At 34.0% G+C, this 17,121-nt stretch overlaps 3 protein-coding genes across 3 annotated transcripts; all 3 read left to right on the top strand.

Moving 5' to 3' along the window:
* On the top strand, positions 4,039-5,176 carry LOC104779280. Its single transcript, XM_019240877.1, has 4 exons — positions 4,039-4,107; positions 4,184-4,412; positions 4,823-4,979; positions 5,080-5,176. Exons 1-4 carry the CDS (start codon positions 4,039-4,041, stop codon positions 5,174-5,176), a joined length of 552 nt encoding a protein of 183 aa, XP_019096422.1.
* Positions 5,887-6,882, top strand: LOC104779279 (AP2/ERF and B3 domain-containing transcription factor At1g50680-like). Its single transcript, XM_010503639.1, has one exon. It carries the CDS (start codon positions 5,887-5,889, stop codon positions 6,880-6,882), a length of 996 nt encoding a protein of 331 aa, XP_010501941.1.
* LOC104779278 (AP2/ERF and B3 domain-containing transcription factor At1g50680-like) lies at positions 15,604-16,566 on the top strand. The gene has a single exon (XM_010503638.1). The coding sequence runs from the start codon at positions 15,604-15,606 to the stop codon at positions 16,564-16,566; it is 963 nt and encodes a 320-aa protein (XP_010501940.1).

Genomic DNA, 17,121 nt, shown 5'->3' with positions numbered 1-17,121 from the left:
CTCCAGGAACTTTCTGGTAAGAAAGTTTCATGAACCTTGTGTAACCATTGAATAGGAATCATAGTTGCATCTTGAATCTGAATCATTCACTCCTTTCATGTTGTAATTTGTTTGAAGGTTTGACCAAGATCCCTCTGTTGCTTCTACTGTACAAAGCATCTTTGAAAGAGATTTCAAAGAGCCTCATGCCAATTGGACACATACGCCGACTAAAGTGGTAGACCGTTGGTATGAATCTTTTGCGGTAAGTCTAATTTGTCTGCAATCACACAATATGTTTTGTTTGTTATTTTTAAACATATACTAATTTTCTTTTTTTTTGGAAGCAACTATACAATTGGGACCGGTCCATCAATGATAGAGTTAGGAAGGAGTTTGAAGACAAGCTTAAGGATAGGATGTGTGATCAAGTGTCTAGGTGGAAGTTAAAGTGGAAACTCAAAGGTGATGAGGCAAAGCCACAGTGGATTGATCCTCAGGTATGGAGTGGTCTTGTTAAATATTGGCTTGATCCCAAATCAGAAGTCAAGAGTACCAACAGCCGGAATGCTCGATATCATGATCCTGATGGCACCGACATATATAAGCACCGATCAGGCCAAACCTCTTTTAAAGCCAGTGCTCGAAAACATGTAAGTGTTTAATCATCTCTCTTTTTCTCATTTTCATCTCTCTTTTTCATATTAACTAATCGTCTCTCTGTTTCTCTTTTTCAGTCTGAGCTAATTGGTGAGTTAACTCCTGATTTTGTATGCATCCTAGAAGAGACTCATCGAAATCTTGATGGGTCTTTTACGGATGGAAAGTCGGAGTCTCTGTTCAATGAGGTATCGTCGAAGATCTAAGAGTTGGAATCTGATCTTTGCACGGGGGAGAATGGAGAGAGCACTGCTTCTGGTGGGGTGCCAATTCATATCAAAAACAAAATTTACACATCGGTAAGTTGTCTGTTTTATATACTTTGAATGTCTTTGTTTTTGTTTGAGTTTTGTGTTTGTCTTTCTTTGAAGTTCATTTGTGTTTTATTGTTTTGTTGGTAGGTTGCTCCCAAGAAGAAAAACAGGATCTATGGGTTTGGTTCTTTGCAATTTGAAGCATCCTCTAGCAGTAGTGGTCCACCACCGTCGTCTTCTCCGGCTAATGATCCGGTTCTTTTAGCTTAGAAGCTAGCTGCAGCTGAAGAATGCATTCAAACTCAGGCGACTCAAAACAAACAAAGTGCAGAGAGGATGCAAAGCTTTGATATATACTTCGAGTATCTCGCTGAAAAGGATCCGGAATTTGCTGCTAGGTTTCGAAACCCGACAACAACCAACCCAGACGCCGGAGAAGGGCGCAACACCGATGATACAGTTAACGCCGGTAGTGGAACCGGAACCAGAAACATCACCTCTCTCTCTGAAACTTTTTAAACTCTTCCTTGTAATGTAATTTTTTTTTAAGACAATTTAAGTTCAATTTCAATTGGAATTTATTTTTTGGGATTTTATTAAGACATTTTATTGTATTCACAGTTGTGAATTGAATTTAAAATTTTATTTAATTTCAATTTAATCTCAATTCTATTCCCAATTCAAATTTAATTTAATTTAAATTCAACTCTATTATCAATTTCAATTGAATTCAATTTCAACTAAAATTAAATTTCAATTCAATTTGCGATGAATTCAGTTTCTCGCAAATTGCTTCAGAGTTGCGAGTCAATATGTTTCTCGCAAATTGCTTCAGAGTTGCGAGTGAAATTGTTTCTCGCAAATTGCTAGTGATAAAAGAGGACTCTAGATTCTTGAGGGCTGCATATGTTTTTGATTAAAAAAGGGAAGAAGAAAATGTTGATATTTTTTTTTTGGTTTGATGGACTTCTAGTTAATTGGGTCTAATTAACTATAGTTAATTAGATCCAAACAAAAGAAAATACATGTGTCAGAAAAATAGCAAACCAAATGTCATCTTTTTAGCAAAAGTTTGAAAAAAACCTTTCTCATATTATATTAACATTTCTTGTTACTTTGGTGAAGTCAAAATCGTAACCCTTTTAAAAAAAACATAAACATAGATTAAAATTAACAAATCCAGATTCGGAAGATCTAAAATAGTCAAACTAAATCATAATACCTCTCCCCTGTGGCAATCATATAGGCGACGAAATCTCTTTGCTTTGTTCACCGAGGTTCAATTTACTGCGACAGATAAAGTATGAGATATATTTTTGAAGGTAAAAAATTTAAACTTAAACTCGAGTATAGCAGGGACGCTTAAGTATAAAACTAACATTTACACCATCTTTTTTAATATATGTAGGCTCATCCACTTAAAACAGCTTTGCGTGATGAACCATTTGAAGATTTTGGAGACTTAAGAACTATATTTGCAGTGAACTGCAACTGGACACAATGCTGTGGGTTTAGGCGATGTTGTTGATACAGGTTCTTATCAAGTTAGAGAGAGTGATGGGATACATGATTTAAGTCATGTCCAAATAATGGATGATGTAGACGATATACCATATGAAGAAAGATCTGTGCATGACGTTTTTTCTGCTTTAGATGAAAGCAAGTTAGGAAAGCTTCCTTCACGTAAGAAAGCTAGAACTGATGCAAGTAGTTCAAACAAGGCTTTCGATGAAGTGAATACGGTGGCAGAATTTGGTCATCAAATTTTTGGTATGATACGGAAAAGATGGGAAAAAGAAACAGAAGAAAAAGAAGCTGATGACAAAGCTAATAATGTGTGGGATGCTATCAAAGAAATTCCTGATTTGACCGATGATATGAGGTATGAGGCCATGACATTGGTTCACAGCTTAGGTATGAAATATGGATTCGTGCATATGTCCATAGAAGAGCGTAAAGGATGGATTATACGTAACTTTCATAAACCAAGCCAATGAAGTTTTATGCATCAATACGGAGTGAGGATGGTTTTTTTTATTTAAGTTTGAGTTTTTTTTCTTTCTTTTTGGTTTTTTGCATTAATTTAAAAATATATTATGGTTTTAGGTAACATTTAAATAATACTTTAAAATATTTTATGAGATTTATTTTAATGATATTTTCAGTTTGAGAGTCAATTGTTCTTCTCTTCTACGTATAATCAACTCATTCCATGATCACTTGAAATATATTATGTTAGATTACAAAAGAGAAGAGTCACTGAGTTGTGTTGACTCGTTTGAAAAGAGTATAATCCCTCATCAAATTAATAAATAAACAATGGTACTCCCCTATATTTTTTTGGCGGGTAAAAAAAGGTTGGAGGCAAATTTTGGAGGGTAAAAATCTGGAGGCTATATATCTCTTATATATGTGTAAATGATATTGTATAATCCCTCATTTCTTATTCTTCTCGAGAGTTACATCATCACCGCCGCTAGCTTACTGTGAGGTACTCCATTTTTTTATAATATCAAATACGTAGTTCTTAATATCTTTTAATGATCATGTGCCTTTTAGCCTCCCTGTATGATTTGTATGTAGTACTCATAATAGAAATCAGAGTTTTAAGTCGTGACTTTTTCTGGGTTTTCATCCAATGTTTTTTGTTTTGATTGTATTACTGTGTAGACTTTTAATAATGGGTCATATTGTTCAAGAAAGTGAAGAGATACAAGCAAGAAGAAAAAGAAAAAGAATGAGGAATTTCGAATCGGATGTTGACATAATGTTATTGCTTTTGTCCATCATTGCAAAGATCCGATATTTTTATCCACAGATTCAACGCCAAATCAGAAAACCAACAACAAAACTTGGTCATGAATACATACGATATGCGCTAGTTAAAGATCGTGACCAATTCCGACGGCTATATTGTATGTATCCGGAGCCATTCCTAAAACTATGCAACATATTTAGAGTGAAGATGGGTTTAAGAGACACAAGAAATGTTTCAGTTGAAGAAATGCTTGCAACATTTTTGATTATTGTTGGTCAAAATGCGAGGTATATCAATGCTGAAGCTATATTCGAAAGGTCAAGATTCTCAATAAGCAAGAGTTTTAACACAATTATGAAGATGTTAAACGCACTTGCTCAAAGCTACATGGCAAAACCCGGGCTTGCAGTACCCACAAAAATAAAAGACAGCAAACGATTTTATCCTTATTTTAAGGTATGCAATTTCTTGTTCTCCTTTTTTTTTTTTAATAACTCTCAAAATTTTAATATTTTGTTTTCATTTATTTAAGGATTGTGTGGGAGCTATTGATGGAACACATATCCCTGCAATGATAGCTGGAAAAGAAACAGCTCCTTATCGTAACCGAAAAGGACAATTATCGCAAAATGTTTTAGCTGCATGTAATTTTGATTTAGAATTCATATATGTTCTTAGCGGATGGGAAGGTTTAGCTCATGACTCAAAAGTTTTACATGATGCTTTAACAAGAAGCACTAACAAGTTAAAAGTTCCTGAAGGTATGTTATTTACATTATGATTTTAAAATCAAGACTTTGTTATTTATTTGATATTTATCTCACTTATATTTGTGTGCTTTATAAAATTTCAGGAAAGTTTTATTTAGTTGATTGTGGATTCGCTAATCGTCGTAATTTTTTAGCTCTGTTTCGAAGTACTCGGTATCAGCTCCAAGACTTTAGAGGGCAAGGAAAAGATCCCGTAAATCAAAATGAGTTGTTCAACCATCGTCATTCGAGTTTGCGAAATGTAGCAGAGAGGATTTTCGGCATCTTCAAATCAAGATTTCTTATCTTCAAACATGCACCACCCTTTCCGTATAAAGCACAAGCGGAGTTAGTTCTTGCGTGTGTTGTTTTACATAACTATCTTCGTAAAGAATGTCGCTCGGATGTGTTTCTTCCCAAAGAAAACGATGTTGAAGAAAGTGGTGTTGACAAAAGAGATGATGGTGAAAATAATGGAGATGAAGAGATTCATGGTACTCAAGAACAACAAAGAGTTCATGCTAATAACTGGAGAGCAACAATAGCTGCAGATATGTGGACCGATGCTATGAATATGGGGCATGATACAATAGAATGCTTTAATTTATCTTTAATTCTGTTTTGTACCTTTCAATTTGTTATGTTATATCAAAAAATCTTTTGAGTTATGCGATCGTAGTCATTCGTTTGGCAAGTGTAAAAGCTTTACTTTTGGAAAGTCCTCTTGTTATGAATTCTCGTTTATGGACTTGACAATCTTCTTAAAACCCACTTAAAATCTCACCAAATCCCATCAAATCACAATTTTTTTTTCAAAAATGGAAAATAATAACAAATCCACCAAACTACCTTAAAATCTAACTCAAAATCTCCTAAAATCCAAAAATTTATAAATCTTCCAAAATCCTGTTTTGAATACACCCCCCTTAGATGTCTTATTTGCCAATCACGGAAGCAGATGCATATAACCCTAATTGGTCCGATTGTGGTGATTGCAAAACCCTAATTGTTTTAGGTTAATAAAACGTACGTTTTGTTAATCAATTCTTTTGTTTCCTTTCACAAAACTCGCTAAAATTTCTATGTTTTACTTTTACATTGAAAAATATTGTTAATTTACCGTTTGTCTTTTTTTAGTTGACTTATTGGAAGAGTCAATAAAAAACAAGAAACAAATAAAGGGAATGATTAAAAAAAAAATATACACAACAGCATGAGATGAGAAACGTTTTGTTAATTGATGATTTACTTGATATTTTCCTGCGGCTCTTAGTCCCACGTAATTCCTTTTTTTGTGCACAATCAGATATATCAAAAAGTTAATGAGCCGACAAGAAATGGAAACTTTCGCCTAATATTTACTCTCTCTCTGTTCCTCATTGTTTCTCTTCATCGTTTTGTTTCGCTTCTGATTTCTCTCTTAATATTTTCAATTAACGACGACGCAATGACAGAGACCGAGACTTTCTTGCCTCCTAAGAAACGCATGAGACTGAGTGACGAACCAGAAAAACCCCTAGTGGTTGCGTCTGCGACAAAGACGGTTACCGTTCTAGGCAACGTCAAGTACAAAGGAGTGGTTCAGCAGCCGAACGGTAACTGGGGGGCTCAGATCTACGCAGACCACAAAAGGATTTGGCTTGGAACTTTCAAATCCGCTGCTGAAGCGGCCACCGCTTACGATAGCGCATCCATCAAACTCCGGAGATTCGATGCCAACTCGCACCGGAACTTCCCTCGGTCTGATGTCACTGCTTACGAACAGGAATTCCAAGATACCTACGAATTAGAAGCTGTGTTAAACATGATCAAAGACGGTTCTTACCAGAACAAATTCAGAGACTTTCTCAAACTCCGATCTCAGATGGTGGAGCGTATCAACGACGGTGGATCAAAACAAGTCAGAGGAGAAGCAGATCAAGAATCGGACAAGTGCTTCTATCGCACGCAGCAGCAATTTCAGAAGGAGTTGACACCGAGCGATGTAGGGAAACTGAATAGGCTTGTGATACCTAAGAAGCACGCAGTGAAGTATCTGCCTTACATAAACGATGATCCCAACGAGAAATTAGAAGAGGGCGAGATAGGAGGAGCTGTGGAAGATGTGGAGCTTGTGTTTTACGACAGAACAATGAGACAATGGAAGTTTAAGTACTGTTACTGGAAAAGTAGCCAGAGCTTTGTCTTCACCAAAGGTTGGAATAGTTTCGTGAAGGAGAGGAAACTCAAGGAGAAGGATGTCATCAGCTTTTACATATGTGATGTCTCCGACAATGTCAAGACATTAGAAGGTCAAAGTCAAGACAAGAACTTCCGGATGATTGATGTTCGTTACTATTCAGAAAACGGTTCCGTGGTCCCTAAAGAAGTAAACATGAAAACAGAAAACTTCGTTAGCTCCAAGTTAAAAGATGAAGAAACCAAAACAGAGGAGAAAAAAGGAAGCTTTATGCTGTTTGGTGTAATGATCCAATGTTCTTAGCGACTTTTAAGAGATTTTTTTCTTCATTTTGTTTAGATGATATAATCAGTTCTGTTGAACTGCAACACTATTAAAGATTTAGTAACTAATACAATACAATACTGAACTCTCTTTGACTCATAAAAAGAGTCTGATCAGTAGCTTTTTTGTTATCTTCGATCTTTGACTGAGATAAAAGCACAAACAAGTAGCAGTTTTCTTGTGAACCAACTGAAACTAATAGTTATTAACAAATGAAGCAAGGGGACTTCTAGTTTTCTCCTACACAATGCAGGTTAACCAGACCACCAATTACTTAATCGGGGATCATGAGATAATTACAACAAATTGTGCCTTGTTCTGCTTGATACGTCGTTAAGTCCCCAAAAGTATCTTTCTTAAAAAGTAATATTTCTTAGCACCTAGGTTGATACAGGAAACAAGGGTTAGTTGGAGAGAAGAAGAACATACTTAGGATGTGGCTGACGCTTGGATGTTTTGAAGAATCTGATTGAAGGAAAAGGAGCCAATGACGTGGTGTGCATTGGTGTTGTTGACCATTGACGACGTTGAAGCATAAAGAGGCAGAGGAGATTTGCAAAGTTATGAAAAGAATCATTTGATAAAAAAGTTATAAAACTCTAAAAATATCTGAGACTTGCTAGGTTTCTCTCATCCAAGTTTAGTTTTTCTCAATCGAACTCAACTCCTCATTGCAAGCCTCTCTCCATACGTCTAGCTCTTTTGCTTCTTCATAGCTTCTTGGTTCATCATCTAAGGTTAACAAGAGTCGTACTGCTTCTTCTTCTGCAAACAGTACATAATCATTCAAATAGCTCGGTCTTACACTAGGTCGAGTTGATCTTCTTAAGACAAGTGGAGCTGCTTCCGGTTCTTGTTCTGAAGTCTCCATTGTTACTTCGACTCTATCCTCAGAGTTATTAGCTGGTACGCAATCTACTTCAATTTCTCTTAAACCATTGATACCAAAATCTCCAAACGTTACAGTGAAGGACCTGGTTACTTCTATTGTATCATGTGTATCACTCCAGTTCCACTTCTTAGCTTCATCAAAGGTTACATCTCGACTTACTGCAATCTTACGCGTTGAAGGGTTGAACAAACGATACGCTTTGCTTCCTGATTCAGTTCCAAGGTGCACCAATGCACGTGATCTATCATCTAACTTCCTTAGATGTTGTGACTGCACTCGTGCATAGCCAATACATCCGAACACACGCAAGTGTTCTAGGTTTGGCTTTCTTCCCTTAAACATCTCGTACGGTGTTTTGTCATACAAGGATCTCGTAGCTACTCTGTTAATTAGATAGGTAGAATGCCTCACTGCCTCTCCCCACAAGTAATTTGGAACCTCCATGTGTTTTAGAATGCTTCTTGTCATCTCGAGTAGGGTTCTATTTCTTCTTTCCACCACCCCATTCTGTTGTGGTGAACAAGGAGCAGTCAAATGTCGTTGAATTCCATGTTCTGCACAATAGTTCATAAATTCGAAAGACACAAATTCATCTCCCCTATCAGTCCTGAACACTTTGATCGTTGTTCCACTTTCTTGCTCAGCGAGAGCTTTGAACCTTTTGAAAGCATCAAAGGCGTCACTCTTGTTCTTTAAAAGCAGAGACCACATATAACCAGAGTGATCATCAATGAGCACAAAAATATACTTATTTTGTGCTGTTGTTGCAGGCGAGATAGGACCACATAGATCTCCATGGATCAGGTCAAGTGGTCGTTCAGCTTGGAACCGTGTTGCCTGTGGAAACGTCTTCCTAGTCTGCTTCCCAAGCAAGCATGATGAGCAAGTCTTCTTAGCAAAATTCATATCTGGAATTCCGATGATGAGCTCCTTTCTAACCATTGATTCCATTGTCTTAACATTGATATGACCAAGTCTCTCGTGCCACCTTGTGGGAGGATCCTCTTCACTAACTTGCAGTAAGTTGCTCTCAGCTTCCATACGAACCTTGTACAACCTGTTTTGCGATCTAATTGATTTTACCAGAAGTTTTCCATCACGATCATGTAGCGTCAAATAATTTTCCTTCATTCTAACTTCACACCCCGTTTCTGTTGCTTGTCCAAGACTGAGAATATTTCTCTTGAGGTCTGGTATCCAATAAACTTGAGCCAAAATCTTCCGGTCACCCGACTTGGTGACAAAGAGAATTGATCCTCTCCCTTTAATGTCGACTCGCGAATCATCACCAAACCTGACCTTACCTGTAACAGTCTCATCGAGTTTGGTAAAGTAGATCCGGTTCCCAGTCATATGGTTACTGGCTCCGTTGTGGAGGTACCACACATCATCTCCAGGGACTTTTGTTTCAAACTTCTTTGGATGAACCTTCTTTTCATTGAGGAAAACCACCTCATGCATCAGCAAATCCTCAGTGTCTTGGTTTTCTAAATCAGTTGTGTCTTGAATCTCCTGAAGCTTAAGCAAACTATCTGGGCAGTTAGAGGCATAATGACCATGTTTGTCGCATCGATAACAGACAATCAAGGACTTGTCTCTTTTCTGATAGTTGCCACGACCTCGTCCTCTACTTCGACCTGTAAAACGTCCTCCTCTTGCACCTCTCCTTCGTCCTTGATCATAACCCTCCTGGTAAGTACTCGCATACATAAGCTTGGTTTAATCATCCTCTTGATCTTCCTCATCTCGAATTCTTTCTTCATAAGTCTTAAGCCGACCAACTATATCCACAAAGCTTGTCTTGTTAAGGTCAAGGACCTGTTCCAAAGCTGCAATGATGTGGATATACTTCTTCCTTGGCAGGCTATTCAGAAACTTTTTAACCAACTTAGGTTCTTCTATACTTACGCCTAAGGCTCCTGACTTTGACGCAAGTTCAGACAATTTTCCCACAAAATCGTCGATTGTATCAGTAGTTTTCATCCTCATCCTCTCAAACTCCGACATCAGAGTTTGTAGTCTCGCCTCTTTCACCCTCTCAGCTCCAACGTAATGCGATTTGATTGCGTCCCAGACTTCTTTAGGTGTAGCTAGAGTACCGACTTGTAGGGTTAGTGTCTCCGGAATAGACTGGAACAAAAGAGCCTTAGATAGATCCACCTTGTCTGCATCAGCTTCCTATGTTTCAACCATTTCCCATACTTTGTTCACCCTTAACATCACGGTCATCTTCATCGTCCACACCGTATAATTAGTGGTGGTAAGCATCGGACATTGAAGGGTTGACGTGCTGGTCTCCTTAGGTGCGGATGTCACAGCAATGATATCTCCCATCTCTCTTGATCAAAGATGCCTTAGTTCAAAGACAAACAAATTGTGTTTTTTTTTCAAAGATTCAATAAAGCTCTGATACCAAATATTGAATCAAACACAAAGTTTAAACAAATAACTCTTGTTTATTGCTTTAGAAACTTCTCAAAACTAAAACACCTTAATCTCTCTAATCTCATAAGTTGTGCTACATATTAGCACCTCTTATATATAGACTTTATTTCCAAATATTTTTGGAAAACTAACTCTAGATATCTCCTAAAGAAAGTAAAACTAATAATTTAATATATATATATTTAGATCCTCCTAAATATATTCTGTCTGGTCTCCAAGCTACTTCAAGCTTACAACAACAGAAACAAAAACATAAGTTTGATTTTTTTGTTTGGAAAAATGTTTAAGGACTTTTAAACAAAAAAATATACACCAGGGTACTTATTTTGAGGCCTATTAGTATGATTTAAGAAATGACTATCAAACATTTAACAAAATAGGAAAAGGATTAAAAAAATAGAAAATTTGGTTGTTTTGTCTTTGTCATTTCTTTCTGAAATGCCTAAAGTATCTACTGATTCGGACATGTCTCGTTCCGATTTAGATTTGTGATACAAAATGAGAATGATTTGTTCTGCTGGTAGGGCATATAATTTTTATTATAATTTATATTTATATTGTATCTATTTGTTAAATATTTTATATTTTGTAAATAGAGAAATAACTAAATTTTCTGGTTGTTGTGCGGATAAATATTTATAATACTTTTTAACCCGCAATACACTTCATAACCATTTGTTTGTTATATTTAGTTTGTTTTGTTTAGTGTTTGTGATTCTATTTTGATTTTTAGTTATTATAACAAAAAATATGAGATCTAAATACATAATAAGTCATTTATATGCTGTGATTAAGTCACATTTTCCTAATGATTTAATTATTTTACACAATCTTAGTTACAATTAACTTGATTTTATGTCAAATATTCTAATATTAGTAGTGTTGATAAATAACTAAATGAGGATTTAACTCGTGTTAACACAAATTTAATAATATTTTATTAATTCAAACATGTCTTCTTTATAACTCATCTACTATATAACCACATTATATAATATTTTAAACTTTTTTATTTTATATATTCGTAATTAAAAAGCCTACTTATAATTTCTATTATATTTTATAAAGAATGATTTATTATTATAATAGAAATTTGTATATACACTGCGGTTCAATTTACATAACTAATAATTTGGTTTATAATAGAAATTATATGCCCGCGATCACGGGACTATATTATATAAATACTTATGGTTTATAATATACGTATTTTAAAAAACATTCTTAACATTTTTGAAGTACATTTTGTGTATGTCATTTTAGTTTTGTTTATTTAAAAAGTTATTTAAAATATTAACCCCTAAAAAATTTCTAAAACTAACATTACTCCAGATTTTGTTTCCTAAATATTTTACATTTTATTTCAATTAAAAAAATAACAGTAATCAATATGGAAACATAAACTATCATATATTTTACAATATATTATGTTGTGTTTTGAAGATATTCTATATCTGAATCCTTTGTAAACAAAGAAGAAGATAATTTGACTCCCATTTTGTTTTCCAAAATTTGTGAACTTTGATTCTTAACGTAAGAAAAACTTCGATTGACAATTATTTAAATATTATAATTAACATATATAAACTTAATAAAAATTTTAATTATTACGAATATGTAAAATTAAAAAATTCTAAAATACTATATAATGTGTTTATATATTAGATGAGTTATAAAGAAAACATGTTGAAATTAATAAAATATTATTAAATTTGTGTTAACACGGGTTAAATCCTCATTTATTTATTTATCAACACTACTAAAATTAGAATATTTGACATAAAATCAAGTTGAGTTAACTAAGATTGTATAAAATAATTAAATCATTAAGAAAAATGTGACTTAATCACAGCGTATAATTACTGATTATGTATTTAGATCCCTTATTTTTTGTTATAATAAATAAAATCAAAATAGAATCTCAAACACTAAACAAAACAAACAAAATATAACAAACAAATGGTCATGAAGGGTATTGCGGATTAAAAAATAATATAAATATTTAGCTGCACAACAACTAGAAAATTTAGTTATTCATCTATTTACAAAACATTCAATATTTAACAAATAGATACAACATAAAATAGAAATTATATGTCTGCGGTGTACCGCGGGTTAAAATCTATTATAATTAAATTATAATAGAAATTGTATGCCCGCGATCATATAATTTTTATAAAGAATGATTTGCATATGAAATTAAAATGTTATTATTTCTTTCTTGAATGATTTGTTCTGCTAGTAGTTCATCCTTAGGGAGTTATTTGCTCACCCTATAGGAATCCTTTCCATCCCAAATCTTTTCAATCAACTTTTTGAGAAGTTCTGGCAAGTTTTTCAGGTTCTGTAATTTGCGGATAATATTGCAATAATGATTTCTTTTCCTATAATAATTGGATGATATAGTGAAATACTTAAATAATAGAGAGATTATCAGATTACCACATCAAATGATCCCCCAAGCATAGAAGTTCCAAACTCTCCAATGATTTCTAAAGCAATGCTATCAAACAAAAGAAACTTTGTTTCACCAGTATTGTCCATCACTTTGACATAAAGCATGTACCTGTAAATGGCGAGTTAAGTCAATATATTTTGAGAGTAACGAAAATTATGATTAGTTTACCAAGATTCTTAAAGTTTCATCGGCCAAGATCAACTCTCCATAAAGTCTTGTAAGGACGAATACATATATCTCTCAAAAATGCAAATGAAGCAGCCATGTCTATCAATTGCTTTGTAGGTATGTGGTTTCTGTGTTTTGGTTTGCGTATTCCCGGGTGTAAGGACTATTTATATATGAGCCAACATGATGAGCAAAAAAATTACAATCCATATAATATTCGTTTAGATTTTTTAGCTTCGTTATTTTATAATATTATCTTACCAAAGAAGAGATCCATAATTTAATGTATTTCCAAAATTATGATACAATATTTTGAGAATATTACTTGCATTCTTGACGCGAAAGACTCAAAAATAGTATCGTATTGTTTTAATTTGGTTGAGAGTTGTGAGAGAGATTTTAGGAATCTTAATGATTACATACAATTGTTTGATTTTTTTATGGAAATGGTTTTAATTAAAACTCTGTTTCTATATATATATATATATAATTTGTTGATTTTAGAAGTGACATTTATTTTGTATATAGATGGTAGAAGGTTTTTAGTAACTATATTGACTGTGTTTTTTTTAAGGAAGATGATAGAGATATTTTAGGAAGTGTTTTGATAGTGTCGATTTTGGTGATTTAATTTAGAAATTTTTTTGTTTAAACGATTTCCCATAAATTGATTATGGATTTTTTTGCAAATACGTAGGGATCAATTTTGTAAATAAAATTTTAAATAAGCAAAACTAAAAGGGTAGCACCCAAAATGTACTTCAAAAATGTATATATAGATTAATGTTTAGTGCTAAAATATTGGATCAAAAACTCCTAAAAATATCGGATCCAAAATTTTAGGAGAACAATGGATTTGGGTCTTCCTAAGAGAGAGTACTTTGGGCAAACCCAAGTTTTACAAATTTTTATTAGAGTACTTTAGACAAACCCAAGTTTTACAAATTTTTATTAAATTAATAATTAAAGCAAATGACATTCTTTGTAAATAAGTTGGAACTTCAGGATTTATATTATAAGTTTCTCCAAAAATGTATATATATATATATATATATATATTTATTTTATAAGTGTCTCCAAAAATGTATATATAGATGTAGTGTATTGTAGTTGGAAATGTTCAAGATGATATGTATTGTATTTTGAAGTTTCTATAAAGTTTTATTTATATATTATGTTTTTTGCAAAAGCTGTATATAATATATGTATAAATTATGGATATGAGCATAATCAAGCTGGTGTGAAAATATATTATAGCAACAATATATAGTTACAGTTGACAAAATTATAATACAAATATTTGGCTAATATTAATTATAATGTGGCAAATAGAAAATGCTATTAATAAACTTAAAATAGTGATAACATACCGCTATTATAGAGAAAGATTTTTTTTTTTTTTTGAACAAAGTTATAAAGGAATTAATAGCAGCAAAGACACCATTTACGAAATCGCTATCGAAACGATATAATAGCGTTTTTTAGTGTGCTAAGAATACACATATTTCTTATAGTGACAGTGTCTTGTTCTGCTTGATACGTCGTTAAGTCCCCAAAAGTGCCTTTCTTAATTAAAAACTTAATCTTTATTTGCACCTAGGTTAGTAGTCTATATACTTTAAAAGAATCTGGAACAAGGGAAATGTTTGGAAAAAAAGAGGTGTTGAGGTGTTGTTGATAATTGTTTCCACTGAGAAAGTGGAGCTGACCTCAGTGTTACTAGCACATGGAGACTCCATGGGTTTCTCTTCATTTCAGTGGAACCAGTTCTCTTTAATCCAGTTCTTCAAAATGTGTTCCTGTTAATCAAGCTGTGTTCCAAGATAGGGGGAGACGATAGTGATCACTGTGGAATTGTTATTCGAGAGACCTTTTAACCTTGTTGCCTCTTGGTGATGGTAGCTGCTTTATTGGACAAGAAGCGTCTCAAGACCCAGACCACCAGATTTGATTTTGTTCTCAGTCACATATCCCTCAAGTTCACATAAACGCTTTTGTCGTTAAGGAAGTTATGGAAGACTTACACATGTGGAGTTATTCATGTCCAAGAGTATTATTAATTTATTAGATATCATATGTACAGTTCATTAACACTTGAATGAAAATATTTTACAATTCTGTTTCTCTTTTCGGTCTAGAGAAACTGATAGTACGTTTTGTTGAGTCTTTCCTTTCTTTTCCCTTCTCAACGCTAAAATTTCTAGGTTTTACATAGAAATTTTTTTTTGTTGATTTATCTTTTGTTTTTTTTAAGTTGACCTATTGAGACGAGTCAATTAAAAAAAAATAATAAAGGGAATAAGAAAGAAAAAATACACAACCGCATGAGATGAGAAACGTTTTGTTAATGATTAAATTGGGGGTAAACATCAAAAAAACCCCTAATTTACTTGAGATTTTCCTGCCGTTTTTATCTCATGTATTTCCTTTTTGTTTTGCACAACCAGATTATATAAAAAAGTGAATAAACCGACTAACAAATGGAAATTCCATATTTTTTTCATAATTTTCTTAATTAATAGAAACAACAACAAAATAAAAATGGAAAATATTAACTTTATAAATACTCAACAATAAGAAACCTAAACATAATAGAATCGATCTTGGAATTGTTTCTCTTGATCGTTTTGTTTCTCTTGATCGTTTTGTTTCGCTTCTGATATCTCTCTAATATTTTCAATTAACGACGTACGACGCAATGACAGAGACCGAAACTTTCTTGCCACCCAAGAAACGCATGAGACTTAACTACGAACCAGAAAAAGCCCAAGTGGTTACGTCTGCTACAAAGAAGGTTGCCGTTCGAGGCAACGTCAAGTACAAAGGAGTGGTTCAACTGCAGAACGGTCATTGGGGGGTTCAGATCTACACAGACCACAAAAGGATTTGGCTTGGAACTTTCAAATCCGCTGTTGAAGCGGCCATGGCTTACGATAGCGCATCCATCAAACTTGGACGCTTCGATGTCAACTCGTACCGGAACTTCCCTCGGTCTGATGTCAAGAAACACGAACCGGAATTCCAAGATCGCTTCACAACAGAATCTTTGTTGAACATTATCAGAGAAGGATCTTACCAACAAAAATTCAGTGATTTTCTCAGGAGCCGATCTAAGATTGTGGCGGGTATCAACAGAGGAGAAGCAGATCAAGAATCGAACAAGGGTTTCTCTCGCACGGAGCTTTTTCAGAAGGAGTTGACACCGAGCGATGTAGGGAAACTTAATAGGCTTGTGATACCTAAGAGGCACGCTGTGAACTATATGCCTTCCATAAGCAGACCAAAGGAGAAAGAAGAGGTTGAAATAGGGGAAGGTGTGGAGATTGTGGTTTACGACAGAGAATTGAGACAATGGAAATTTAGGTATTGTTACTGGAAAAGTAGCCAGAGCTTTGTCATCACCAGCGGTTGGAAGAGTTTCGTGAGGGAGAAGAAACTCAAGGAGAAGGATGTCATCAGCTTTTACACTTGCGATGTTAAGACATTAGAAGGTCAAATCAAGAACTTCTTTATGATTGGTGTTCATTACTCTTCAGACAACGGTTCCGTGGTCCCTGAGGAAGCAAACATGACGGTTCATGATAGTTCAGAGGAAAAAACTGAAAAATTCGTGAGCTCCAAGTTAAAAGATGAAGAATCAAAAACAGAGGAGAGCAAAGGAAGCTTTATGCTGTTTGGTGTAAGGATCCAATGTTCTTAGTAGAGATTTTTTTTCTTTCTTTCTGTTTAGATTTGAAGTTGTCAATTCTGTTGAACTGCAACACTTTTAAAGATTTAGTAACTAATATAATACAATACTGATTCAGTTGGTAACAATTACTCTCTTTATATCATATCATCTGTTTTTAATGAAATCATATCATCTGTTTTTAATGAAAACAAAAAGAGTAAGACAAGACTAGAACTCTCTTTGAACTCTCTTTGACTCATAAAAAGAGTCTGAGTAGCTTTTTGTACACTGATGGTCTCGCGGATGTTGCGGTCGACCTAGCTTATCTTCGATCTTTGACTGAGATAAAGGCACAAACAAGTAGCAGTTTTCTTCTGAAAACACCTTGAAATTAATAGATATTAACAAATGAAGCAAGGGATCATGAGATAATTACAACAAACTGTGCCTTGTTCTGCTTGATACGTCGTTAAGTCCCCAAAAGAGCCTTTCTTAAAAATTTAATCTTTCTTTGCACCATTATCAATATATCCAATATGATTAGATGACCATGTTAATCATCTATAGACTCATTAAAACAGAACA

This window comes from Camelina sativa, chromosome 3 (assembly GCF_000633955.1).
Source record: "Camelina sativa cultivar DH55 chromosome 3, Cs, whole genome shotgun sequence".
Lineage (NCBI taxonomy): Eukaryota > Viridiplantae > Streptophyta > Magnoliopsida > Brassicales > Brassicaceae > Camelina > Camelina sativa.
This window is presented reverse-complemented; position numbering and strand designations above follow the sequence as displayed.

Bases quoted from the DNA above. Each gene is read 5' to 3' on its own strand.
- LOC104779280 (XM_019240877.1), top strand. From the start codon at position 4,039: ATGGCAAAACCCGGGCTTGCAGTACCCACAAAAATAAAAGACAGCAAA. The intron at 4,413-4,822 runs GTATGTTATTTA...TTCTTCCCAAAG, and splicing joins CAAGTTAAAAGTTCCTGAAG to AAAACGATGTTGAAGAAAGT. The intron at 4,980-5,079 runs GCATGATACAAT...ATGCGATCGTAG, and splicing joins ACCGATGCTATGAATATGGG to TCATTCGTTTGGCAAGTGTA.
- LOC104779278 (XM_010503638.1), top strand. From the start codon at position 15,604: ATGAGACTTAACTACGAACCAGAAAAAGCCCAAGTGGTTACGTCTGCT.
- LOC104779279 (XM_010503639.1), top strand. From the start codon at position 5,887: ATGAGACTGAGTGACGAACCAGAAAAACCCCTAGTGGTTGCGTCTGCG.